This window comes from Lepidochelys kempii, chromosome 3 (genome assembly GCF_965140265.1).
Source record: "Lepidochelys kempii isolate rLepKem1 chromosome 3, rLepKem1.hap2, whole genome shotgun sequence".
Taxonomy (NCBI): domain Eukaryota; kingdom Metazoa; phylum Chordata; order Testudines; family Cheloniidae; genus Lepidochelys; species Lepidochelys kempii.
The window spans coordinates 186,393,087-186,419,865 of record NC_133258.1 but is presented as its reverse complement, the minus strand read 5'-3'; the positions used below and the strand labels follow the sequence as shown (position 1 = coordinate 186,419,865).

Below are 26,779 nucleotides of genomic sequence, written 5' to 3'. Positions count from 1 at the left end.
TAAAATAAGCCCAGTGAAAAACTCTCCAAAAGCAGAGAGGCAGTTCAAACCTCATCAAGGCAGGTATGGGACAAATCCAGCCCAGCCTCACAGGAAAAAAGGATGCTGGCCTAGGCAGCAACAAAAGGATTTGTTGGACTCTTGAGTGAGTCACCCCCCCCCCCCGCTTCCTTTGGTCAGTTTGGGACCGCAATGAGGTAATGCTCATCTGACTCTGAAGGCAGGAGGGCAAAGTCAAGAGGGAAGAAAGAATATTATAAAAGGGAGAGACTTTGCCATGCTCTTCCTCTCTTTTCCACCTACATCTACCGACACCACACCAAATGACTGAAGCGCTGATCAAAGGGGAGAGCCTGGCTGAAGAGCAACCAGCCAGCCTGTGGTGAGAAGCATCTAAGTTTGTAAGGGCACTGAAAGTGTTAAGATCAGCTTAGAATGCATTTTGCTTTTATTTCATTTGACCAAACCTGATTTGTTATGCTTTGATTCATAGTCACTTAACATTTATCTTTGTAGTAATGAATCTGTTTGTTTATTCTACCTGAAGCAGTGCATTTGGTTTGAAGCATGTCAGAGACTTCCCTTAGGATAACAAGCCTGGTACATATTAATTTTTTTGTTAAATTTACAAACTCATATAAGCTTGCAGCATCCAGTGGGCAAAACTGGGCACTGCAAGATGGAGGTTCCTAGGGTTTTGTCTGAGGTCGGAGGTATTGGCTAGTGTCATTCAGTTGCACAATCCAAGGAAAAAGAAAAGGAGGACTTGTGGCACCTTAGAGACTATAAGGTGCCACAAGTCCTCCTTTTCTTTTTGCGAATACAGACTAACACGGCTGTTACTCTGAAACAATCCAAGGAGCAGCTTACCAGAGGCTGTGCGTGAACAGCCCATGAATGGGGGTTCTCACAGCAGAGCAGGGTAAGGCTGGCTCCCAGAGTCAAGGATTGGAGTGATCTAGCAGATCACCAGTCCAGATAACACCAGAGGGGAATGTCACAACAGTGTTGTGTGTTCTGTAAATAGAATAAACCCTGGCATAAAAATCTTTTGAATGGATTTGAAACTTGCTATCTTCATTTAAAGCATGGTTTGGAGATGGGTAAAAATTTTTAAATTTGAACCAAAGTTTCTGACTAATGTTGTGTTTGCTTTTTTATGAAGATATAGATGAATGTGCAACAGGAACCCATAACTGCAGGGCAGATCAAGTATGCGTCAATTTAAGAGGGTCTTTCAGCTGCCAGTGTCCCTCAGGTTACCAGAAACGAGGGGAACAGTGTGTTGGTAAGTTCTGAACTAGCATAAGCGATGTTCATTGGCTATCAAGGTCCATTTTCAAACTTTATGTGGAATTATAAAGTAACTCCACATAGTTTAGAAACAGGCCTGCCAATGGGGTGGGCAAAAGGGGCAATTGCCCAGGGGCCAGGGTAATTTAAAAGGGCCGTAGGGCCCATTATCCACCGCTGTAGCTCAAGGCTCAGAGGTGACACCGGGGGTGGAGGGCAGGAAGGGTTGGCCACCCACTCTCCCCAGACACCTGCTCAGGGCACTTGACCCAGCAGCCAGCCTTGGCTGGGGAGAGAAAGGGGTGGGGCCAGAGCCGGAAGGGAAAAGGAGGGGACAGAGCCTCTCCTCTTCTGGCCACGCTGCCCGGTGCAGCGCAGCAGCTGCCCTGGGGTTCAGCTTCTCCAGTGACAGTGGCCGAGTGAGCCAGAACTCTCCCTGGCATGCTCAGAGTCAGCTCCCATCCCCCAAAGCTAGGCCTGGGCAAGGCAGGGAGCAGCAACAGCGGCAGCCCTCTCCCTGCCCAGGCTCAGCTTCTGGGGACAGGAGCTGACTCTGAGCATGCCAGGGAGGGCAGGGGACTCCGGCTCACTTGGCCACTATCACCAGAAGCAGAGCCTGAGGGGAGTGGCCTGCTGCTGCCGCAGCCAGGCACTCTCCCAGGCAGCTGCTGTGCTGCACCGTGCAGCATTCGGGAATGGCTCCAGAGCCTGGTGGCCAGAAGAGCAGCTGAACAGCAGGGCTGGCACAGCAGGAGGACAGAGCCCCCCCCCCACTCAGGTAACGTGGGCTGGGGAAAGCGTGGGGGGCGCAGGCTGGGGGCAGGGTGGGGAGGAATAACGTGGGAGGGGTCTTGTGGGGGTGTCACATGTCCTCCCCTTAGCTGGTGCCCCTCTTTGAGTCCCTCCCACCAGTCATCGCTGTCAGGGCTCCTAGGCACACGCAGGATGGTCCCAGCAGCGGCGCAGGCAGCCAGGTGGGCGCGTAGAAGCCATGGCCATGCCAGAAGAGCGTGCCCAGCAGCACAGCTGGCAGCAGCTTGCTGGGCACCAGCCAGCGCAGGCAGCATCACCACCTAAATGTCAGGCGGACGCATCCGCGCAGGCTGGGGGCCCATTGACTGTTCTGCCCTGGGGCCCAGAATTGCTGTCAGAGGGCCTGTTTAGAAAGATGATGGATGAAAAGTAAATAGTTTCTAAAGGATGTAGCTGCAAACTATTTTAAGCATTTTCAATACTTTTAATTGAATTTAGCTGTTACCATATTTATTACTTGTATGGGGGTAGTGCCCAATTGCCCTCAGCACAATTGTGAGCCAAGTGCAACTCCCATTAATATCAGTGGCAGTCTTTCCATTGACTTTAGTAAGAGTTAGATCCAGCGTTATAGGCCTAGGCACTGTGTAGACACACAAGACAACACAGTCCCTGCCTTGAAGAGCTTATACTCAGTGGAAATTTTGGGTCCAGATATCTTCTCTTTGTGACATATCAGCCACTGTTCTGAATCCCTAAGAGCCAAGAGCAGGGGCTGTAAACTCTGAACTACTCACATAATAATAAGCCCTAATTCATGAAGGAACTGGATTCAAATCTTGACTTCACTGGAAGTGTTGCCTTCACAAGGGTCACAAGATTAGGCCATACATTTGTCACATGTAAGAAAAGTGTGAAATAGTAGAATAAAAGGCATATCATTAGCTGATGTCTAATAGTACCTCTGCAATATACACTGGATCAGACAAGGTGATGGCATAGGTGCTGGAACTAGGGTGCTGGGGATGCTGTCACACTCCCTGGCTTGAAGTCAATGGAAAGATTCTCAATGACTTATATTTGCCAGTTTTCTGTGCAGGACCAGGATGAGTAGTTTGGCATATAGATAGGGGAATCATTTTGACAAGTTGTTGATTCTTATAAAAAAAGTTATGCTTTCACTAGAAGGTATATTCCCATTGTACAGTAACTCCTTTTCATTTCAACAGAATTAGGGTTCAGCTTGTACATAAAGGTCTAATGTAACATTGAAAGTAAAGAACCATCATGATAAATTACTAAAAGTCAAAGTTTTATATGTATGTTTAAATTAAAATATACATATGCTCTCTAGAAGGGAAAGTTTCCCTTCTCCTACTTCCCCCTGTGTGACTTAGGTCAGAGTATAAAACAGCACAAAAACAATGCTACAGTTAAGTACTGTCAGCACTTCATAATAAAACCACTCCTAAGTGAGCCAGAAAAAATCATTTGGGGCAAAACCTTGATAAAGTCTCTTATCCTGGGAGGAAATTATCCTTTAAAGTTTGAACAAAATTATTCCAGACTTTTTCTGGCTTGAAGGCAGAAAAAGACCCTTTTCTAACTTTAATTTTATTTTTAATTTACTCAAAAAATGTGTCTTGATGAGGTTTTTTTTTATTATTTGATTTAAGGGTTTGATTTTTTTATAAAGTTTGTTCAGATGCAACAAAGATATTTTCTGAAACATGGAGACTGCAGATACAAGGAAACTTTTTTTGGCAACATTCTTTCAAACAGAAAATTTGGTTCTCTGATCAAATCCTGCCTACCTAAGGTTTCCCATAGTCTTTCATAGAATCATGCGCACAAATGGTATAGCCAAGTCCTTCACACTAAACTCACACTGACTTAGGGTCTGAGCTTGCAAATATATACACACAGAGAAGTAACTTTAAGCACAAGCATAGTCTTATGGAACTCAAAAGATTCAATGGAACTACTGTTTCTCTGAAATAAAAGAGCTGTAGTGAGCACCCCCTGTAGTTAAGATTGCCAAACCCTGTTCAATCGAAGCCCTGTTTCCCATCACTCATAACTGTCTAAAATTCTCAGCTTTTGGACGTGAGACTACTAAGTTTTTGAAAAAAGGGGTAAAGTCATTTTTTAATATTAAAGTGAAAAAATGAACACTTTCCCCATTGTAAAAAAATACATCTACAACAGAAACAGCTGGGGGTAGGAAACTCTAAATTTGGCATGAAAATGAGAACTGCCTTTCACTGTGTTCCAGTGAAAACTGGGATTTATTTGACTGAGTGCTGAGCCTTTTAGAGATCACATTCTCTACATGCATAGAACTTTGCATGGATTTCTTTTGCTAAGCTAAAGAAGATTCTCCCGTGCATGCATGGCCAACTTAGCTATTAGTCATAGAAACTGTTCTGCAGATGCACATGAGCTGAGGCAGAGGCCCATCAGTGCCTGTGGCTTGACCCATGCATAGCTTGCAACGTGCCAAGAGGTCAAGGTAGGGCTGTTGAACACTTTATACAGTTTGTAGGTGGAATACCCGCTCGGCTGCACTTTAGGAATGCTGAAACTGGGAAAGGCAGCATGCTCCACCCCAGAATTATGGCCAGTCTGCAGGGAAAGTTAATACTGCCTGAGACAACATTGGCTTCAATCATGCAATCTTATTTCCTCCACAGAGTCAGAGAGCACAGCCAGGGGCCGGCAGCCAGTGGCTATAGGGAACTGCTGTACTGTCTTGCCTAGGAAGAGATGGTGAGGAGTGAGGGGAGTCTTCTGAGTAGCTGGCCAAGTCCTGTTGGGGGATGGAGCCCACATTCCCCTGAAATCCCAGCTCTCCACTTCTTTCCCTGCTCACTTCAGACCCCTGTCACTCCCATGGACTGGGGACAGAGCGAGTGCTTAGATTCTGAATTGCTAATGGAGCTACAGAGGTTTAGCATTAAGTTGCTGCTATGTGTACTTTTGTTTAGGAAAGGATCATGAGAGCCACTCTGCTCGTCCACTTTATGTCTGGTCAAGATCCGGTCAGGAAGCATGTTCTAAGTTTACAGAACAAATAAAGAGATCAATACTACAGTAAGGGTATAATTTAAACACTGAATAAAGGATAATGTTTATGTGTATTGACATCATTGGCTGAGCAAACACACTCAGTGTAAAGCTGATTTTAACGAAACTTAAGGCGTGAAGACAAGAGAAAGAACACAATGCTGCTCCCATTGAAGTAAAGGAGGGACTTAAGTTGGAGCAGAATTGAGTTGCAAATTAGCTTCTCTCTTTTCATTTAATCAGATCACTTTACACTATTTATTTGGGCACAAGATGGCAACAGTGAACTTTTGTTATTACATTTGAGCTAACATTTTTACTGTTTTGCTCTTGTTATGGTAACAGACATAGATGAATGCAATCTCCCTCCATACTGCCACCATAGATGTGTGAACACTCCAGGTTCCTATTACTGCCAGTGCAACTCTGGGTTCCAGTTAGCAGCCAACAATCACACTTGTGTAGGTAAGCACTTCTCTGTATATCCATATGAACCAGCCCATGTGGTTACAAAAGACAACTACTGACTCATTGCTAGCTTTCATCAGTTAAAGTCACCGGACAGAATACTTTAAAGTATGTCATGCTTTCCTAGGCTTACAGACTCTTGGAACCAATCAAAGTAATAATCTTGAGGAACACAGAATCCTTGGACACAAAAATGGAGACTCACTTTGAAAATGGATTATTTTGTTGGCAGACTGGTTTCTGTGGGCCATGAGTTTGGCAATCTGATCATCAGGGTACTGAACTCATTATTAAATCTTGGACCTGACTCTCCTCTCAGTTACGCTGGTTTTACACTAGTGGTCCATTGACTTTAATGCAGTTACTTCTGATTTACAGCAGCTTGAGATCAGAATCAGGCAGAACTGGAAACTGGGGAAAGAAATGCCAAGTTCTTACAGCTAAGGTTAATTCGCTGCAGCACATGATAAAAGAAAACACGACTTGGCATTTCAAATATGAATCCTTGGGAAATAGTATTAAAAATTAAAATGAGTGATTTGGGGCATGCTGAGGACTAGTGTGATTGTAAATAAAATGCTAAAGGGATCCTTGCAACAATTGGGAAAAGGCAAAAAGTGTCCATATTTTAAAAAGGGACCAGTCAGCCTCACTTCAGTCCCCGGCAAAATCATGGAGCAGGTCCTCAAGGAATCCATTTTGAAGCACTTGGAGGAGAGGAAGGTGATCAGGAACAGTGAACATGGATTCACGAAGGGCAAGTCATGCCTGACCAACCAGATTGCCTTCTATGATGAGATAACTGGCTCTGTGGATATGGAGAAAGCAGTGGATGTGATATATCTTGACTTTAGCAAAGCTTTTGATACGGTCTCCCACAGTATTCTTGCTAGCAAGTTAAAAAAGTATGGATTGGATGAATGGACTATAGGGTGGATAGAAAGCTGGCTAGATTGTCGGGCTCAATGGGTAGTGATCAATGACTTCATGTCTAGTTGGCAGCTAGAATCAAGCAGAGTGCCCCAGGAGTCGGTCCTGGGGTCGGTTTTATTCAAGATCTTTATTAATGATCTGGATGATGGGATTAATTGCACCCTCAGCAAGTTTGCAGATGACACTAAATTGTTGGGAGAGGTAGATATGATGGAGGGTAGGGATAGGGTCTAGAGTGACCTAGACAAATTGGAGGATTGGGCCAAAAGAAATCTGATGAGGTTCAACAAGGACAAGTGCAGAGTTCTGCACTCGGAAGGAAGAATCCCATGCACCGCTACAGGCTGGGGATCAACTGGCTAAACAGCAGTTCTTCAGAAAAGGACCTGGGGATTTCAGTGGATGAGAAGCTGGATATGAGTCAGCAGTGTGCCCTTGTTACCAAGAAGGCCAACGGTATATTGGGCTGTATTAGTAGGAGCATTGCCAGCAAATCAAGGGAAGTGATTATTCCCCTCTATTCGACACTGGTGAGGCTACACCTGGAGTATTGTGTCCAGTTTTGGTCCCCCCACTACAAAAGGGATGTGGATAAATTGGAGAGAGTACAGCGGAAGACAATGAAAATGATTAGAGGGCTTTGGGCACATGACTTACGAGGAGAAGCTGAGGGAACGGGGGTTATTTAGTCTGCAGAAGAGAAGAGTGAGGGGGGATTTGATAGCAGCCTTCAATTACCTACAGGGGGGTTCCAAAAGATGGAGCTCGGCTGTTCTCAGTGGCGGCAGATGACAGAACAAGAAGCAATCGTTTCAAGTTTCAGTGGGGGAGGTCTAGATTGGATATTGGGAAACACTATTTCCCTAGGAGGGTGGTGAAGCACTGGAATGGGTTACGTAGGGAGATGGTGGAATCTCCATTCTTAGAGTATTTTAAGGCCCAGCTTGATAAAGCCTTGGCTGGGATGATTTTGTTGGTGTTGGTCCTGCTTTGAGCAGGGGATTGGACTAGATGACCTCCTGAGGTCTCTTCCAACCCTAATATTTTATGATTCTATGAGCCATTAGACCATTACTGAGTTTGATGGAATCTACAGGATTTTTTATTGGAAGACCTAGAGTTAAGAAGAAGAAAGGAGGACATTGGGCTGCAAGCAGATTTGCCTAATGAGGTGCAAGATACTAAAAGAAATAGTCATGTTGAATGTAACTTTTTGGTAGAGGGCTGTTATTTCGAAAGTGAAGCAGATAAAAAAGGTGATTTTCCAGGAGCCAAGAGTAGATTTATTTCCATATGTGGCAAAAACTACTCAGTCACACCAGTGAAGATACATGCAGTCCATGAAAGAATTTATGAAGAAGGGAACTAATGTTTCCATTTCATCCACTGCTATTGTGTGGGTTCAAATTAATAAGTAAGTGGGCGGGGGGAGATCTGTTTTCACTGAATATGACTAAGCTAAATGGTTATATGATACATAAAGCTAAATCCTCCCCCACTTTGAGGTTGAAATGACCATCAGGGGAAAACAGATCTTCAGGCCCCAAGAGAGGATATTGCAGAAGTCCTGGCCCCACTGAAATCTATGGAGTTTTTGCCATTGACATGAGTGGAGCTGAGATTTTACTCAGGGTATGATGGATTTGGGAAGGGAATTGGCCATTGAAACGTATGGATGTTGTGACTGGCAGGGAACAAGCCCACCAATCACTGGGCTTCTCCCGGGGTTTCACAGCTGCCACCACTGCTCCAAAGCATTGCCATGCGATATGCCATATACATACATAGACCTTCTCCATGGTGTTGAAATGCCACAGAATCATAGAATATCAGGGTTGGAAGGGACCCCAGAAGGTCATCTAGTCCAACCCCCTGCTCGAAGCAGGACCAATTCCCAGTTAAATCATCCCAGCCAGGGCTTTGTCAAGCCTGACCTTAAAAACCTCTAAGGAAGGAGATTCTACCACCTCCCTAGGTAATGCATTCCAGTGTTTCACCACCCTCTTAGTGAAAAAGTTTTTCCTAATACCCAATCTAAACCTCCCCCACTGCAACTTGAGACCATTACTCCTCGTTCTGGCAAGCTACTTCTACTTTTACAGTGGTTTAGTTATAATTTCAGATTGTCTTGAGGTGGTATACATCACACAGAGCTGCTATTCCCCCTGGCTGCTTCCTATCCCCTTGCTCCACTCCACTATTGCTGAGTGGAACACGTCCACAGTGCAACGGGAGAGGCAGCTTCCTGGGGTGGCTGTGAAAAGGAAGACACCCTCCACACACTTTCCCATCCCCAGATCCCTTCACAGGTACTGAACCATTCAATTCTCTCCAAGCTGTGTGAGCAGAGGAGAGCCCATAGCTTACAAGGAATATTTCTTCAGGTATTTGTGTTACTATAGCACCAAGAAACGTGAAAGATCCTTTACAGCACATCCTTCTCCTGTTACCAGCCTCAAAGCTCAACATGTCTCATCTCAAAAGGAAACTTTACAAATGGCTGATTGCAATTTTTGCTATATTATGTGGCGAACTGTTGTTTGCAATGAGTATCTCTGTTAACTGTAATATTTGTATGACACCTCAGAAATCCAGAGTAGATACATTCGTGTAACAACTTTTGTACCTCTTGAGAGTGGATAAACTTTAGAGAAGCATATACATAAATTTGTTTTTTCTGTCTTTTTGTTTAGTGTTTCTGATAACATTGTTCTCACAAATGTCACTGCACTTTTATCAAAAACTATTTAACAGAAAAAATGCTTCACAGACATTCCTCCCTATCCACTTTTTAAACATATATGGGCTAAATGTTTTACTCCCCAGTTGAATTTTTGATGAATGGTTGATTTTAATAGACATTTTGATAGAGAAGTGAATTTTGTCAGTTGTATTAGTTATATCTGCACCTGAATATTTCTGACATTGTTTATATATTAAAACTGTAAAAGTTCAATAATGGTTGCATCTGACAAAACACATTAGGATGTGAATGAAAAGTATTTTCTCTTGTATTCCTCTTCTGTGTACACTAAAAATCTATATTCAAGTTGGTACACATAAATAAATTAGTCAACAGTGTATGGAAAATAAGTGTTAAAGACCCCAGAGAGGGGTATTGCAGGTTCCTGTACATAACTTTCCATTGAAAATGCCCCCTTTTTCAGATTGCAGTATCCTCACACATGTTCTTAAGATGGGCACATCATGGAAAGAATCTAGCATCAAAAAAATGCCTGCCCCAATATGGTCTATGCCTTAGAGCTCTGCAAAACTCTCTACTGGTCTAAACGGCTCATGTTATAATTGTAATGGAATTTAAAAGAACAGATTTTAAGAGTAATAAATATCTCAGATAAAATCTTAACCACTGCATGCTGAGAGTCTTATCAGTATGTGTTCCTTATATCAATTATTCATAGACTTGGCATTTCATACCTTGACTTGGCATTTCATGGAAAAAAAGATGCTGGAATGTGGAGTTTAATAGCTGTACTAAACATTTTTGGAAGAGTTCATTACATGTTAGAATAACTCTCATTCCTGGAAAAATATTCCAGTTTTTCTACAAGGAATGAAGAGCACAGATCTGACAGTGTTCCAGCAACTGCAAAATCTTTATTGATATATTCTTCTAACTTTTGCAAAGTGGTGGACCCAATCTAAGGACTAATAATTTGATCATCTTAATTATCAGATACAAAGAACAAGATGTGCATGAAGATATGTAACCTTTCCTTTCAGATATAAACGAATGTGATGCCAACAACCCATGTGCACAACAATGCTACAATATACTTGGTTCTTTTATCTGTCAGTGTAATCCAGGATTTGAGTTAAGCAGTGATAGAATCAACTGTGAAGGTAAACTACGCTTTATACGTTTTAGAGTAACAGCTGTGTTAGTCTGTATTCGCAAAAAGAAAAGGAGTACTTGTGGCACCTTAGAGACTAACCAATTTATTTGAGCATAAGCTTTCGTGAGCTACAGCTCACTTCATCAGATGCATACTGTTTTATACATAATGTCATAATAGAAAGATGATAGTACATGATAACTGCCATTTTTCTGAGTCTGCATTTTTTCTGAGAAGTTATTCTGTGAATTAAGAGGTATGGGGGTGGTTCTAGTCAGACTGAGGTCTGGCATCCCTATTGGTGGCCATAAAATTTGCAGCCATAAAATTTGACATATTTTTGCACCTGCCAGAATGAATTGCAGGCACAAGTGTGAGTAGTTGTACCTATATTCAGGTAGGTAGAGATGCTGCTACTCAGATGTGTACTCACAATTCAGTTGCAAACACAAAATTGCATACACCCATTTTTCAGGCAACACCTGGGTTGGGGGACACACTTCTGAAAACTTACTCCTGAAACTAACTTGAATGGTGTTTGTTCTAATACAGATTATCATGACAAACTAGAAATGGAGGCAAACCTAAACAAGGATAACTTTGTGTGGTGTAAAATTGCTCTAAACAAATCCTCTTACATTTGTCATTCTAAAGAAGAGACAGTTGTGCCTTTGAGTTGCTTTTATGCAAGGGGATGTCCAAACAGCATCTCCTGACGATTATACAATCAGCACTTAATTTTCTGGTTCAATATTTCTGGTTTAATTTTAATGGTTCTGTGGATGAAGGGAAAGCAGTGGATGTATTGTTTCTTGACTTTAGCAAAGCTTTTGACACGGTCTCCCACAGTATTCTTGTCAGCAAGTTAAGGAAGTATGGGCTGGATGAATGCACTACAAGGTGGGTAGAAAGCTGGCTAGATTGTCGGGCTCAACGGGTAGTGATCAATGGCTCCATATCTAGTTGGCAGCCGGTATCAAGTGGAGTACCCCAAGGGTCGGTCCTTGGGCCAGTTTTGTTCAATATCTTCATAAATGATCTGGAGGATGGTGTGGATTGCACTCTCAGCAAATTTGCGGATGATACTAAACTGGGAGGAGTGGTAGATACGCTGGAGGGGAGGGATAGGATACAGAAGGACCTAGACAAATTGGAGGATTGGGCCAAAAGAAATCTGATGAGGTTCAATAAGGATAAGTGCAGGGTCCTGCACTTAGGACAGAAGAACCCAATGCACAGCTACAGACTAGGGACCGAATGGCTAGGCAGCAGTTCTGCGGAAAAGGACCTAGGGGTGACAGTGGACGAGAAGCTGGATATGAGTCAGCAGTGTGCCCTTGTTGCCGAGAAGGCCAATGGCATTTTGGGATGTATAAGTAGGGGCATAGCGAGCAGATCGAGGGACGTGATCATTCCCCTCTATTCGACATTGGTGAGGCCTCATCTGGAGTACTGTGTCCAGTTTTGGGCCCCACACTTCAAGAAGGATGTGGATAAATTGGAGGGAGTCCAGCGAAGGGCAACAAAAATGATTAGGGGACTGGAACACATGAGTTATGAGGAGAGGCTGAGGGAGCTGGGATTGTTTAGCCTGCAGAAGAGAAGAATGAGGGGGGATTTGATAGCTGCTTTCAACTACCTGAAAGGGGGTTCCAAAGAGGATGGCTCTAGACTGTTCTCAATGGTAGCAGATGACAGAACGAGGAGTAATGGTCTCAAGTTGCAGTTGGGGAGGTTTAGATTGGATATTAGGAAAAACTTTTTCACTAAGAGGGTGGTGAAACACTGGAATGCGTTACCTAGGGAGGTGGTAGAATCTCCTTCCTTAGAGGTTTTTAAGGTCAGGCTTGACAAAGCCCTGGCTGGGATGATTTAACAGGGAATTGGTCCTGCTTTGAGCAGGGGGTTGGACTAGATGACCTTCTGGGGTCCCTTCCAACCCTGATATTCTATGATTCTATGATTGATTCTAAGAATGAGGGGGGATTTGATAGCTGCTTTCAACTACCTGAGAGGTGGTTCCAGAGAGGATGGTTCTAGACTATTCTCAGTGGTGGAAGAGGACAGGACAAGGAGTAATGGTCTCAAGTTGCAGTGGGGGAGGTTTAGGTTGGATATTAGGAAAAACTTCTTCACTAGGAGGGTGGTGAAGCACTGGAATGCGTTGCCTAGGGAGGTGGTGGAATCTCCTTCCTTAGAAGTTTTTAAGGTCAGGCTTGACAAAGCCCTGGCTGGGATGATTTAATTGGGGATTGGTCCTGCTTTTGAGCAGGGGGTTGGACTAGATGACCTCCTGAGGTCCCTTCCAACCCTGATATTCTATGATTCTATGATTCTCTGTCCGAGCCGCACTGGATCATAGGGAGCAGGAGCAAGCCTTAGACATGATGTCTCCAAAGAGCTCCCAGTCCAAGAGTAAAAGACTGAGCTCAGGTCTCCAATATGATAAAACACATTATGCTAATGTCAAGACACCCCCTAATTCTATTGATTCATCTATTTTTTCAGAAATATCACATAAGTTGTTAAATAAAATTAAATTCCATCCTAAATTGCTTTTACTGACAGCTAGTCAGTTAGGGAAAGCTACGGAAGGCAAAAGAGAATAGGATGTAGCCAATACTATTTGAAGGGAGAAAATGATCCTTATCCTCTTCTCAAGAGCAGTTCACATTGATTACACTGGGAGTTGCATACATACGTCAGGGCAAAATATTTTCCCTGAACTAATAACCAAAGTGGTCAATGCTTTGATCAAGGGTTGGGGGGAGAGGGAACCACCCACATTTTGGAACACTAAAAAATGACTTTCTAAAATTATTTTCCCAAACCTGTTCTGAACACTTTGTCATTTAATCTCTGTTTCCTAGAGTATATTTCTTAAACATCTGATCTTTAGAGAGAGTTACATATACCCAGTAGAATTAGCTTTTTTGGTGACAACTTTAAGTTGCTTAAACGTAGCGCATTCATTTCAGATTATGGAGAACTTCCTTCTTTCAGACTGGATATATTTTACTTCTGTTAAAGCTAATGTGTAGTAATAGTAAATTAATATATTAATACTTTCTGTGATAAGACAGGTTTTTAAGACAATAAGTTCAAGCTATTTTGCTGTTCTCCAGATATTGATGAATGTAGAACTTCAAGTTACATATGCCAGTATCAGTGTGTCAATGAGCCTGGGAAATTTTCATGCATCTGCCCTGAGGGGTACCAGGTGGTAGGAGCTAGAACATGTCAAGGTAAGTGAACGGATTTTAACATTTTAAAGTACTGCAATAGTGCATGTGTGTATCTTTTGTAACAGGATTACCCGTATACTAGAGTAAGAAAGGGTACAACATTGCTTGACAATTGCCACATAACTTACATGAGTTACATTTTTTAAAAAATTCTGATCTCTCTTGGAATTTTTATGATTTCAGAACAAAATTTTCAAACATGGGTGTGTAGTAAATTTAGACGCCTACATCCATAGTTAGGCACTTAAACAAGCAGCCTGATACAGAGAGAGATGAGTACCTCTGCAAATCAAGCCAGTTGTTCAGGTATTGTGACGGGGCAAGGCCAGATGGCTATAGAAAAGTAGTGGGAGATAGATATATTAGCTCCAGGCTAAACAAATCCCTGGTACCAGGATAAGTGAAATGGCAGCTGCTCCAGGTCAATTAAGACACCTGGGGCCAATTAAGAACTTTCCAGAAGGCAGGGAGAACGCTAGGTTGACTGGGACACCTGAAGCCAATCAGGGGCTGGCTGAAACTAGTTAAAAGCCTCCCAGCCAGTCAGGTGGGTGTGCATGTCAGGAGCTGTAGAAGGAAATTGTGCTATTGGAGAGGCTGAGTAGTACACACCATATCAGGCACAAGGAAGAAGGCCTTGAGGTAAGGGTGAAGTGGAGCTTGAGAAAGTGAGGGCTGCTGTGGGGGAAGTAGCCCAGGGAATTGTACATGTCATGTTTCTAAAAGGTCAGCTACCATAGCTGATGCTATTAGGGTCCCTGGGCTGGAGCTTGGAGTAGAAGGTGGGCCCGGGCTCCCCCCTGCTTTGCCCCCAATTAATCACTGAGACTGGGAGACAACAGAGACTGTGCAAGGAAGGATAGCTTCTCCTCACCTCCCTCACTGGCTTATGATGAAAATGGCTCAATAGACTGTGACCCTTGTCTCTACAGAGAGAAGGGTTACGTAGAGCCTCTGAGGTTAGCGAAATCTGCCAGGAAATGTGGGACCCATGGAGGCAAGGACAGAGCTTTTCACAACTGGTGTCAGGAGTGGGATTTTGTTCACAATGTGGTGGAAGAAAGAGGTTTTTTTAAAAAAAAAGTGCACTAGGGTTTTGGATTGTTTGTTTGTTTTGGTTTGTTTGTTTGCTTTGTACCACAGTGGAGGAGGTGGTAAGAGCTCTGGTACAAGCCATGGCAGCCCAACAGGAGGCCACCTGGGTTCAGGCAATGGCACAACAGGAGTCTATGCGGTTACAGCACGAAACAATCAATTATTGATGAGCCAGGTGACCCAAGATCGTGCCGTCTTGAGAGAGGTGGTGGACTAGCTGAAGCTCCTCACCACCCAGGCCTGGGGATCTGATGGGACGCGAACCCTGAGGGGCACTGGTTGTCTGCCAAAGACGATGTCAGGAGATAACGTAGAGGCATATCTCCTCTCATTCGAAAGGACTGCTCAGCGTGAGGCATGGCCCCTGGAGCAGAGGGCCAGCATTCTCACCCCTTTTTTGTGTGGAGAGGCCCAGAAGGCCTACTTTGACTTGCCTGCCACGGATGCCACTGACTATACCCGTCTGAAGGCAGAGATCCTAGCACGATCAGGGGTAACGGCAGCGGTAAGGGCCCAGAGGTTCCATGAGTGGAAATACCAGGAGAACAAACCCCTGAGGTCCCAGCTATTCGACCTCATATACCTCACGCGGAAGTGGTTACAGCCCGAGGTGTGCAGGCTGGAGGAGATTTTGGAGACCCTGGTCATCGACCATTACATGCGGGGACTGCCGCCAGATCTCTGCAAATGGGTAGGCCAGAACAATCCGTCCACGTACTACGAGATGATCACACTGGTAGAAAGACGGATGACACCCAGGGAACTGACCCGACTACCCAAGAAAGGCCCCTTTCGAAGCAAGCACCCGACCCCAACCCTGGAAGGTTGGGCAGCCAAACCCCCGGGGAGTCCTAGGTGGAAGAAGGGGGGGGGGGCGAAAACCAGCAAGGACCCCAGAAGGAAGGGATTGGCCTGAGCCGGGGGAAACCCGAACCCCCGGGATAGGGGAGTGATTAAAAGCAATTATAGATGTTATGCATGTGGGGAGTGGGAACAGATAGCAGCACAGTGTCCCAGCACCGAGGAGCCTATGCAATGTAACTTGGGGGATTGGGAGGTCCCATGCTCCCTTATCCACCTCGTGGGGGTCGCATTAGCCCCACATAATTACACCAGGCCAATGAGGATAAATGGAGCAGAGACTACAGCGCTTGTGGACTCTGGGAGTGCTATCACCCTCATATCAGGTAAGCTGGTAAAAAGTAGTCAGCTGCTACAAGCCAAACGCGTAGCAGTGATGTGTGTGCATGGGGTCATGAGCCATTACCCCACCATCCCAGTGGAGATAGAGGTTCAGGGAAACCCCATTGACGTGACCGTGGGCATAGTTCCTAAACTCCCATATCCTGTAGTCATTGGGAGGAACTATCCAGGGTTTGATGATTTACTCCCCCTGGAGAGGCTGGAGGGAGGTGGGGACCCTGAGGACAGCGACTCGTCACCGGGGGAATGTCAGCCCCCGATGTTCGCTGAGATTTCTCAGGATCTGTTCTCAGCCCCCTGAAAGACCCAGAAGACAAATAAAGAGAGGAAGGCCGTGAAGGCCTTGGGAACCTGGATCCTGACCCAGGGCCAGGAGACCTCCCTAGTAAGCAGATGGACGTGAGCAGCCAACAGAGAAACTTCCACCACAGAAGGTGAGCCAGAGGCTGCCCCCAGCCATGATGGCGGCAAGCCATTGGAAGAAGCAGAAGCCTGCCCCTGGGAGCTTGGGCAGGTTAGTCCCGGGAGAGAGACTTTTGGACGGGACCAGGCGGAGGACCCCAGATATGATAACGCCAGGTAAGAGGTGGCTGAGATCGATGGGATACCTGTGGATGGGAAGGTCCAGGGTCCCGGACCTTACTCTATAGCGAAGAAAGATCTCCTGTACCGTGTGGTGCAAATGCAGGAGCAAGAGATACAACAACTTCTGGTGCCACAAAAACATCAAAAAGCCATATTGAGTCTCGCCCACAGTCACCTGTTTGGAGGACACCTAGGGGTAGAGAAAACCCAGGCACAGATCCTGCGGAGGTTCTTCTGGCCAGGAGTACATGAAGATGTCCGGCGATACTGCACCTCTTGTCCGGAGTGTCAGTTACATAGCCCTCCCCCGCACTTGTGGGCTCCTTTGATAGCTCTTCCAATAATAGAGGTTCCTTTCAAACGGATAGCCGTGGATCTGGTAGGGCCCCTAGAGAAGACAGCTTGGGGCCAACAACATGTGCTTGTTGTACTGGACTATGCAACCCAGTACCCGGAAGCTGTTCCCCTACGCAACACAGCTTCCAAGACCATAGCTAAGGAGCTAGTACAGATCTTTGCCCAGGTTGGGCTACCCAAGGAGATACTGACTGATCAAGGGACACCTTTCATGTCCAAGTTGATGAAAGATCTCTGTTCATTGCTCCATGTACAAGCCCTACGGACCTCTGTATACCACCCGCAATACCTTGTGGAAAGGTTCAATAGGACCCTCAAGGCCATGATCAGGAAAGTGGCGAGCCGGGATGGGAAAGATTGGGATACCCTATTGCCTTACCTCATGTTCGCCATCCGGGAGGTTCCACAAGCCTCCACAGGTTTCTCTCCATTCGAATTACTATATGGGTGCTACCCTTGGGGCATATTGGATATGGCCAGAGAGGCCTAGGAAGAGGAGCCAAATCCTGGAAGGAATATAGTTGAGCATGTACTGCAGATGAGAGATCGGAAAGCCCGAGTTACGCCCGTTGTACAGGAACACTTGGAGAGAGCACAGGAGACCCAACAAACCCATTATAACCACCAAGCGAAGCTTCGATGGTTCCAACCAGGGGATCGGGTGATGGTACTGGTGCCCACAGCAGAAAGTAAACTGTTGGCCCAGTGGTAGGGACCCTATGAAGTAATTGAAGCCATGGGAGAGGTGAACTATAAGGTGCGGCAGCCAGGCCGCCAGAAATCGGAGCAAATTTACCACATCAATCTTCTAAAACCTTGGCACAATTGAGAGGCATGCTTAGTCATGCAGGAGACCCTTCCCCAGGAGGATAACTTACACGAGCAAGTAAGGATATCATCCGACTTGACGCCAATCCAAAAGATCGAGACAGCCGACGTGATTAATCGCAACCGAGATGCGTTCTCTACAAAACCAGGGCGGACGACTGAGACCTATCACCATATCCGCACGATCCCCGGAGCCAAGGTAACATTGAGACCCTACCGAATCCCAGCAGCCAAAAGAGAAGAAATAAAGGCCGAAGCAAAGAAAATGTTAGAATTAGGGGTTATTGAAGAATCTTACAGTCAGTGGTCCAGTCCAATTGTTCTAGTGCTTAAACCTGATGGTGCCATGAGATTCTGTAATGACTTTCGCCAACTGAATGAAATATCCCAGTTTGATGCATACCCCATACCATGCATCGACGAACTGGTTGACCGACTGGGTAGTGCCCGATTCTTGACTACACTGGATCTGACAAAAGGGTACTGGCAGACTCCTCTGACCAAAGAAGCGAAAGAAAAGACAGCAGTCTCCACCCTGGATGGGCTATTCCAGTACACCGTCCTCCCTTTTGGGCTACATGGGGCCCCAGCCACATTCCAGCACCTCATGGATAAGCTGCTGTGCCCCCATACTAGTTATGCAGCTGCATACCTGGATGATGTCATCATAGAGATGCCAGACTGGGGAACCCACTTGGAGAAAGTTGAGGCAGTACTGCGCACCTTAAGGTGGGCTGGCCTCACTGCTAATCCTGCTAAATGTGCCATAGGGCTAGCAGAGGCTAGGTACCTGGGATATATTGTGGGAAGGGGCATAGTGAAGCCCCAAACGAATAAGCTAGAGGCAATTCAAAACTGGCCCCGGCCAACCCGAAAGAAGCAGGTCCGTGCGTTCCTAGGCATGGTAGGTTACTACCGATGTTTTATTCCCCACTTCGCCACGGGCAAGTCCCCTAATGGACCTGGTGAAGGCCCGAGGTCCAGACATGGTAAAGTGGACCGATGCAGCAGAGGGGGCATTCACAGACCTTCGGACGGCCCTCTGTAATGACCCCGTACTAATAGCCCCGGACTTTAACAGGGAATTTATTTTACAAACAGACGCTTCCAAGGTGGGGTTGGGGGAAGTTCTGTCACAAATGGTGGGAGAAGAGTAACACCCGATCCTCTGCCTAAGCAGAAAGCTTCTCCCAAGAGAACAGGAATATGTAGTAGTCGAGAGAGAATGCCTTGCTGTCAAATGGGCTATGGAGACACTGCGTTATGACGTCTTAGGCTGGCAATTTACTCTTGTGACGGACCATGCACCCCTCCAGTGGATGGAGTGGAATAAGGAAAAGAATGCAAGGGTCACCAGGTGGTTCTTATCCCTCCAATCGTTCCAGTTCCGCATACGGCACAGGGCTGGATGCCACCATGGCAAAGCTGATGGTCTGTCACGAGCATACTGCCTGGCATCCCAAGATGCCCAACTCTATGGTGTTGAGCAGAGGGGGGCAATATGTGACGGGGCAAGGCCAGATGGTTATAGAAAAGTAGTGGGAGACAGATATATTAGCTCCCAGCTAAACAAATCCCTGGTACCAGGATAAGTGAAATGGCAGCTGCTCCAGGTCAATTAAGACACCTGGGGCCAATTAAGAACTTTCCAGAAGGCAGGGAGAACGCTAGGTTGACTGGGACACCTGAAGCCAATCAGGGGCTGGCTGAAACTAGTTAAAAGCCTCCCAGATAGCCCAGGGGGTGTGGATGTCATGAGGTGTGGAAGGAAGTTGTGCTGTTGGAGAGGCTGAGTACTACACACCATATCAGACAAAAGGATGGAGGCCCTGAGGTAAGGGTGAAGTGGAGCTTGAGGAAGTGAGCGCTGCTGTGGGGGAAGTAGCCCAGGGAATTGTACATGTCATGTTTCTAAAAGGTCAGCTACCATAGCTGATACTATTAGAGTCCCTGGGCTGGAGCCCGGAGTAGAGGGTGGGCCCGGGCTCCCCCCCCGCTTTGCCGCCGATTAATCACTGAGACTGGGAGACAACAGAGACTGTGCAAGGAAGGATAGCTTCTCCTCACCTCCCTCACTGGCTTATGATGAAAATGGCTCAATAGACTGTGACCCTTGTCTCTAGAGAGAGAAGGGTTACGTACAGGGTCACAGTGAGCCTCTGAGGCTAGCGAAATCCACCAGGAAACGTGGGACCCACGGAGGCAAGGACAGAGCTTTGTCACAGTATCTAAATATGGATTTACATCAACTGTTTCATTTTACATAGACTCCTACGTCTCATCACACCACAAGTGAAAGACAACTGTTCTTTCCAATAACAGAAAAAAGGTGTGACAATTTTTCAAAAGCATATTGACTGTATGGTATAGTTATAAAACAAATGTACTCATATCAACATTCAAATCAGTTTTCTTTCCCTTCCTCTACTACAGGCCAGATGGGGCTTATGTTAAATGCAAATACAATGCTCTCACCTTGGCAAGTAGTCTGTAGTGTGAAATCAAACAAACAGCACAGTATACTAACTACAAGAGCTGTACTTTATATAAGCCATAAAATTGTTGAAGCAGTCTTGATTTTTAGAATTTAATAATTTTGCAAATTATTCTCAATAAAGAACAAGGAAATAACACATATGGATTCTGTCACTATTTTGGAGGTTCCGCAGTAACTCCATAACTGAAGTTGTAACTAAGCTTCTGTTCTAAATCTGAATATGACAATTCTTATCTACAAGCTGCCCTCCACCATAAATTTCTCATGCATACTGTCGTCTTAGACTAAGTTGGTTTTGTTTGGTTTTTAACTAGAGCTTAAGTTGACAAAATAACTTTTCAGTTTTGTAAGAGTGGGTTTTTTTTAGAAACTCATCTCCTTTAAGAGATTTGGTCTAGAAACTTCAAACATTTCATTCAGTTCTTCTCAAGGATAATGAGTGGTTTTGAGTATTTTGAGGATGGATTGGTGATTAATTTTAGAGGGTAATTTGTTATTATTATTTGGTGTTTTGAAAACTTTGGTATGTCTTGGCAGAAATTATAGATTCAGCTAACCCTTCAGACTTGTGTGATCTCATTTTTGCCACTTTTTAAAAAAAGTCTTGAACATTAATACTGACTACATGAGCAGAAAGTGCACTAGTCATTATTTCCTTAACATCTCCACCTCCTCATAGCCCAGCGTTCCCCTTACCTGCACTTTTTCTGCTCCAGACACTCTCAGCTCCACTCACAGCTGTTCTCCCCTAACTGCAGGCACTCATAGCTCCAATCAGGAGGGTCAGAGAGTGGTGAAATCTTCACAAACCCACTCACTCCCCTCAAATCCTTGCTCTTTGACATACCAGCTCCTTCAGCACCACTCTTAGAAGATTCTCCCAACTCCTCTCTGGTGAGATAGAGCAGGTACTGCTGTATTTTGCCTTCTGGGACAGGACCTTCACCTTCTGCAAGAGGTGAAAGTATAAGAGGCAGGTGGACACACCCAACCCCATCAGAAAGGTAGAATCTCCATTTCTGTCTGATTATTTGAAGCCTTGTGGCATATTTACTTCCCTACCAGTCATGCAAGACAAAGATGACTTGATGTTTAGAACAGGCTGCAATCTACAGATAAATGGGGTTGGCATGGCATACACTGAATGCAAAACATCACAGGAGCCCAGCACAGGGCAGCTGGGCTCCAACAACATTTAGAGAATAAGCTCTGGGCTTGTAGGTATGGGTACAGTGGGGGAGAAAGGCTGGGAGAGAAGAAATGGCAGGCACAGCAAACTGGCAGAACCACTAGAAGGCATATGGGTAGGGGCAGGAGACTAGAAAGTCAAGAAGATAGGTGAGGGTCACTGAGCCAGTTGTGGCCCTGGATGGGTAAAGGGAATGTCAAAACCCCAGTTCACCCCCTGTAAGTCACCCTGTCAGTGCTGGAGCACAGGAACCGTCTCTTCCCCAGAATCAATCTACTACCTTCCTTACTGTCAATCTACAGAATGTAAGTGCTCTACCAGCTTCAGGTTCAAGAAACCTATGAAAGGAAGGTGGCAGGGGGGAAACCCTGGGTCAGATTTGCACCCATCTGTATTTTAAACGCTTTCTAAAAAACCAAAGGGTATTCTCAGACAAAAAACTTTAAGAGTTAAAGATGAAACATATCAGTTAAATAAAACCTAATTGACAGAATGTTCTATGTATATAAAAATTAAAATAAGCCTTTGAAAGCCAGGCAATTCATAAATGAGGCCCCACAAACTAAGCCTGATCTTCTTCCTTTATTGATGCCCACCCTTTACCTGTTCACCAGAAATCTTCTAACAAATATCTCAGCAAACTCTTAATACATCAGTACATTTGTACTATATAGTATAATTTAATATATTTCTTTAGTCTATTGCAGTGATTCTCAAACTTTTTTTTCCACGGACCACTTGAAAATTGCTGAGGGTCTCGACGGACCACTTGATGATCTTTCCAAATGTTGCTTGTACTATTAGCTAACTATTGTAAAGGGCTTTGGATAAAAACACTATATAAAAAAAAACAACTTTTTTTGTTCTACAAATAAAAGCACACAACTCATATTTTAATATCAGTAGTCTTACCTTTCTAATGCAATGGATGTGCCCTCTCTCCCCTGCTGTGGCAGCCCCCAAGCTGGGGCTGGGAAGGAGGGCCCTCTCTCCCCAGCAGCCTCAGTCCTGGAGCAGGGGAAAGTCATCACTTTCTCTGGCCACCACAGCCCTACACATCCCAAATTACCCCAGTCCCTCCTCTCATCCCACTGCCTGCTCCCACCTACCTCTTATTCCCCTCCCCCGCACCATCTCACCTTACAAGTGCATCTTCTCCAGGGTCCAGGCACCTAATTAGTGGATCCAGACCTGCTTGTCTCCATTAACTAGGTGGGTGGCCCTTCATTCTCTCATGTGCAGCTGCCCAGGCACACACCTTAGAGGGAACTATCCCCGGACCACCTGAATGGAGCTCGCGGACCACAGGTGGTCCACAGACCACAGTTTAAGAACCTCTGGTCTACTGGATGTGTTCAGTCAATTTAAACCAAGAGTCAACTCAATAAATACATTCAGTTTCTGCATAGAAGAATCCTACTTCAGAAGGCGTTAGAGAGGTGGGGAGCAGAGGTGTTGGGTGTCCTCAGTGCAGAAGCAGGAGGCATTTTGTTTGTTTTTAAACTAAAACACTCCCTATAGGTTTTTTCATACCAACTTTGCATTCCATCTACATTTACTTAGACTGGAAATTGATATGGTTCCTTCCTTCCTATCTAGATATAAATGAATGTGAGACTACTAATGAATGCAGAGAGGATGAAATGTGCTGGAATTATCATGGTGGATTTCGTTGTTACCCAAGAAATCCTTGTCAAGAACCTTATGTCCTGACATCTGAGAAGTAAGAAAAACCACACATAGTTTGTAGGATTATCCTTAATACGCAGCATTGCTAATTACAACTGAAAGAGTATCTTGCTAATTTGCACATGACTGAAGTTTGATCCATTTTTGTTTGTTTTTCAGTCGCTGTGTTTGCCCAGTTTCCAATGCCATTTGTCGAGAGCTGCCATACTCTATTGTGTACAAATACATGAGCATCCGTTCAGACAGAACTGTGCCCTCTGATATCTTCCAAATTCAGGCAACCACTATTTATCCCAATACTATAAACACTTTCCGGATTAAGTCTGGAAATGAAAATGGAGAGTTCTACCTGCGAGTAAGTATTGTAGGGAGGCAGACCAGTGCAAGGGTGCAAAGAGAATTGGGAGATGTGTTGGTACAGCCAAGTGCTACAGTGCTTTGGCTGTTTTTCATAGCCATAAAAACAATTCTGCTCTGTAAAAAATGGTATTTTGGCATCCTATATTTATTGTGTCTCTATAATTTCCCTATTAAATGTGCTCACTTTACAAGTAAAAAGATGTTCTCTTCTATTAGCCCTGCAAACTCAATCTCTGATCTGAGAATCAAGTTGGGTTCTTTTCATTCAGTGCATCATCACTGATAATAAGATTCAGCAAGATGGATTAAGACCTCAGTTATTCCCATGTAAACCCATTGTCTTCAAATTATGTTTCCTTTCATAAGAGGAAGTATTCACTATAATCACCTGGAAAATAAATACAGAGGCAAGTCCTTGATGGAAAAGGAGAGCTATAAAGACTGCTGTGGTCTTCTGAGCTGTAGATGCCCAAATGACCATATGACAACCAAATGGCTAGGAGAAGAATTCTTTGGTACCAGAAAATGAACTATTAGACTGCTGGTTTGGGGAAACTGAGATGTGATTTAGTGACAGTCTATCCTTGGGGCTGAAAGATGCCCTCAGTGTAATGGGTCAAAGCTGATGTTCAATTATGACTCTTAAAAGGCAGAGCAATGCTGAGATTGGCAAGGAGGAGGTTCTGCTCTGTGCACAGCATGGTGTCTGTAGGCATTAAGTCCCTGAAAGGGGGAATGAGGGAAGGGCTTCCTCCTTTTGCTTCAGCTGCTTAAATATACCCACCATAGATATCCTAGAATGCAGAGAGGGGTTGCTATCCCTGCCAGAGGTCCAGATGGCACCCCTCTACATCTTGCATTCCCAAGGTCAGCACCCAGGTTATGGCTGTCCTGCATTTGGAGGGGAGAATTATGAAAGGATTCCTTATGCCTCACTCTGTTCTCCAGTGTATCTGTACTATAGTGGTCACCATTGGCTCTTAGCTTTTAATATATTTTATTTGTATGACATTTCTTTTCTCTATTGTAAAAAGTAAAAATGGCCATAGTCTGGGATCTAATGCTCTAACCTCAGACCAGAGCTGGATTAAGACATTTGCACTATAAATCCATGCCTGTGGCCCCAGCTCCTTCAGTCATATGATGAGATCAGAATCTCAGCTTTCATTAAAATATACATAACGTATTATGATGGAGTGGTAGCAACGCCACAGCTAAGGTTGCAGCAAAGGTTTCATTTTGATGGGGTTTGAAGACCTTTATTTTTCAGGAGGATTATAAAAGTTTCAGGAAACAAACCACAGAAACTAGAATTCACTTGTCATTTGACCATTTTGTGATGGTTCTCTGTAGACTGGGCTGATGCAAATGGAATAATAAGATGTCAAAAACAACTACTTTTATAAATGTTTGAAAGAAATCTCACCTTTCTTTGGTTCCTTTTGGAAAATTATTTATAAGCTCCCGAGATCCAATTTTTGCCTCACATATTACCTTATATCTGCTATGTACAATCATCAAACAATCCAGTTTAATATTGTCATGGTTATTTTAGAATGTTAAAATAATGCTTGAGTTATGCATCTGATGATGTCAGAGATGAACCATTTTACAGTGAAGCAGTGTCTGGAGGTAACTAAAGAATGATTTCAGATTTGCCTGAATGAAACAGTTTTATCTTTGCTATTTTTTTTTCAGCAAACAAGCGCAATAAGTGCAATGCTTGTACTGGTGAAATCACTATCAGGACCAAGAGAACATATTGTCGATCTGGAGATGCTGACGGTCAACAGTTTGAACTATCGTACAAGTTCAGTGCTAAGATTAACAATAATAGTGGGACCTTACGCATTTTAGTTATTAACCCTTCACAGGCACCTAAAGCAGCCAAAGAATATTATCTTAAAGAAAGCACTTACTATTTTATTTATAGATTTTGCTTTTTTAAAAATTTATTTAGTAAATCAATATCTATAATTCACACAATATACCTGTAATTCAAAATTAATACATGTGTTCCATATTATAATGTGGATATTGTCACTTTCTGTATAAAGACTAAAGTCTTGCCTTAATTACTGTACTTGGATTAGACATCTACATATTACACGTTTGTACAAGAAATATATGCTTACAGTATTTTGTAAAACTTTACTTTTCCTAGCCAAGTAGGTCATACAATTAAAAGGTGATCTCCTGTGTTGTTTATAATAGATTTTAAGTTCTAGCACAGTTACACTGAATCTCAAAATAATAATATAGAATTAATGAAATACAAAATAAAAGCTTTCTGATAGGTTAAAATGTATTTCTTCTTTTTAATTGCCTTGTAAGAAAGGATAAAGGTCAATAAAAATTATTTCTTTAGACACTTATGCACTATCAAGTTGGTTTTTTAATCTGGTTTGGCGTAAATATTTTGCATTAGATGTTTCTTAAGGACCTGATAAATGTAAAGACTTTTAAAACATACCATACAGTAACATGTGATCTTTCCAAGAAAAATGGGATATGATAGAAAAACTTCAACAGTAAGTGAAACTCTCAAAGGAAAATCATCAAACTGAGAAATATTTCTGTATGAATATCAGTGCTTGTTTATCAGAATGGTACTATTAGTTTTTGTGTAGAGGGATATTGCATTTCTAGACAGAATTTAAATGCTACTCTTCCAGAAATACAAAACTGTATACCTAGAATTCAGCACATTTGCTTGATTATTATGTTTTATGCCATATTTTCAAGCAATTGGTCCTAATTCTGTTTTTCTATAACTTGGATTTTTGTTTCTCATGTACAGTGTTCATAGTAATTCAAGAATTAATACATTTTCCTTGTAATATGTAAGACCTTCTCTTATTTCTGGTTTAAAATGTAATAGTTTATACTTTGGTGTACAAAGTTTTTTAATAAATAAATCTCTCTCCTATAGTGAGTTATTTAGTCTTTTAAGATATTTTATACTGAATAACTGTAAATTGGCCAGATCCTCAGCTGGTGTGAATCAGCATAGATCCATTGACTTCCATAGTGGTATTTCAATTTACATGCGATTGGCCCAGAAAGTCTTGACCCATGTATTATTTCAGTTCATAGAAAACTGAAAGGGGACTATTTATTGTCATGAACAAGAGTAAAAAGCAAGCTTCTTAACTGTGGTGCAATGTTTTGTATAGATTAAAATATTATGCAAAAGTTGCAACACACTAACACCCAGGGCTAGTTAAATCAAAAAGTCAGAATTACCACAGTATTTCATCTGTATGATTAATGATTATGATTAATGATTAATAGTAACAGGATGGTATGTGTGCAGCACAGGCTAAAGAATAAGGGGGACATATTCAGGAAGAGGGCAGAA

The 26,779-nt window shown here is 43.7% G+C and overlaps 1 protein-coding gene across 4 annotated transcripts in view; it reads left to right on the top strand.

The window, feature by feature from the left end:
- Nucleotides 1–26,349, top strand: part of EFEMP1 (EGF containing fibulin extracellular matrix protein 1) — a 96,677-nt gene extending 70,328 nt beyond the window's left edge. For 3 of the 4 annotated variants that reach the window (XM_073339336.1, XM_073339338.1, XM_073339339.1), the window contains exons 5-11: nucleotides 1,166–1,288; nucleotides 5,458–5,577; nucleotides 10,258–10,377; nucleotides 13,496–13,615; nucleotides 22,969–23,092; nucleotides 23,218–23,413; nucleotides 25,117–26,349. In XM_073339336.1, the coding sequence (XP_073195437.1) occupies nucleotides 1,166–1,288; nucleotides 5,458–5,577; nucleotides 10,258–10,377; nucleotides 13,496–13,615; nucleotides 22,969–23,092; nucleotides 23,218–23,413; nucleotides 25,117–25,275 (962 nt within the window). In that variant the 3' untranslated portion in view covers nucleotides 25,276–26,349. The remainder of the gene's footprint in view (nucleotides 1–1,165; nucleotides 1,289–5,457; nucleotides 5,578–10,257; nucleotides 10,378–13,495; nucleotides 13,616–22,968; nucleotides 23,093–23,217; nucleotides 23,414–25,116) is intronic. The other variant, XM_073339337.1, reaches the window with a different exon arrangement.
- Nucleotides 26,350–26,779: the final 430 nt, after the last annotated feature.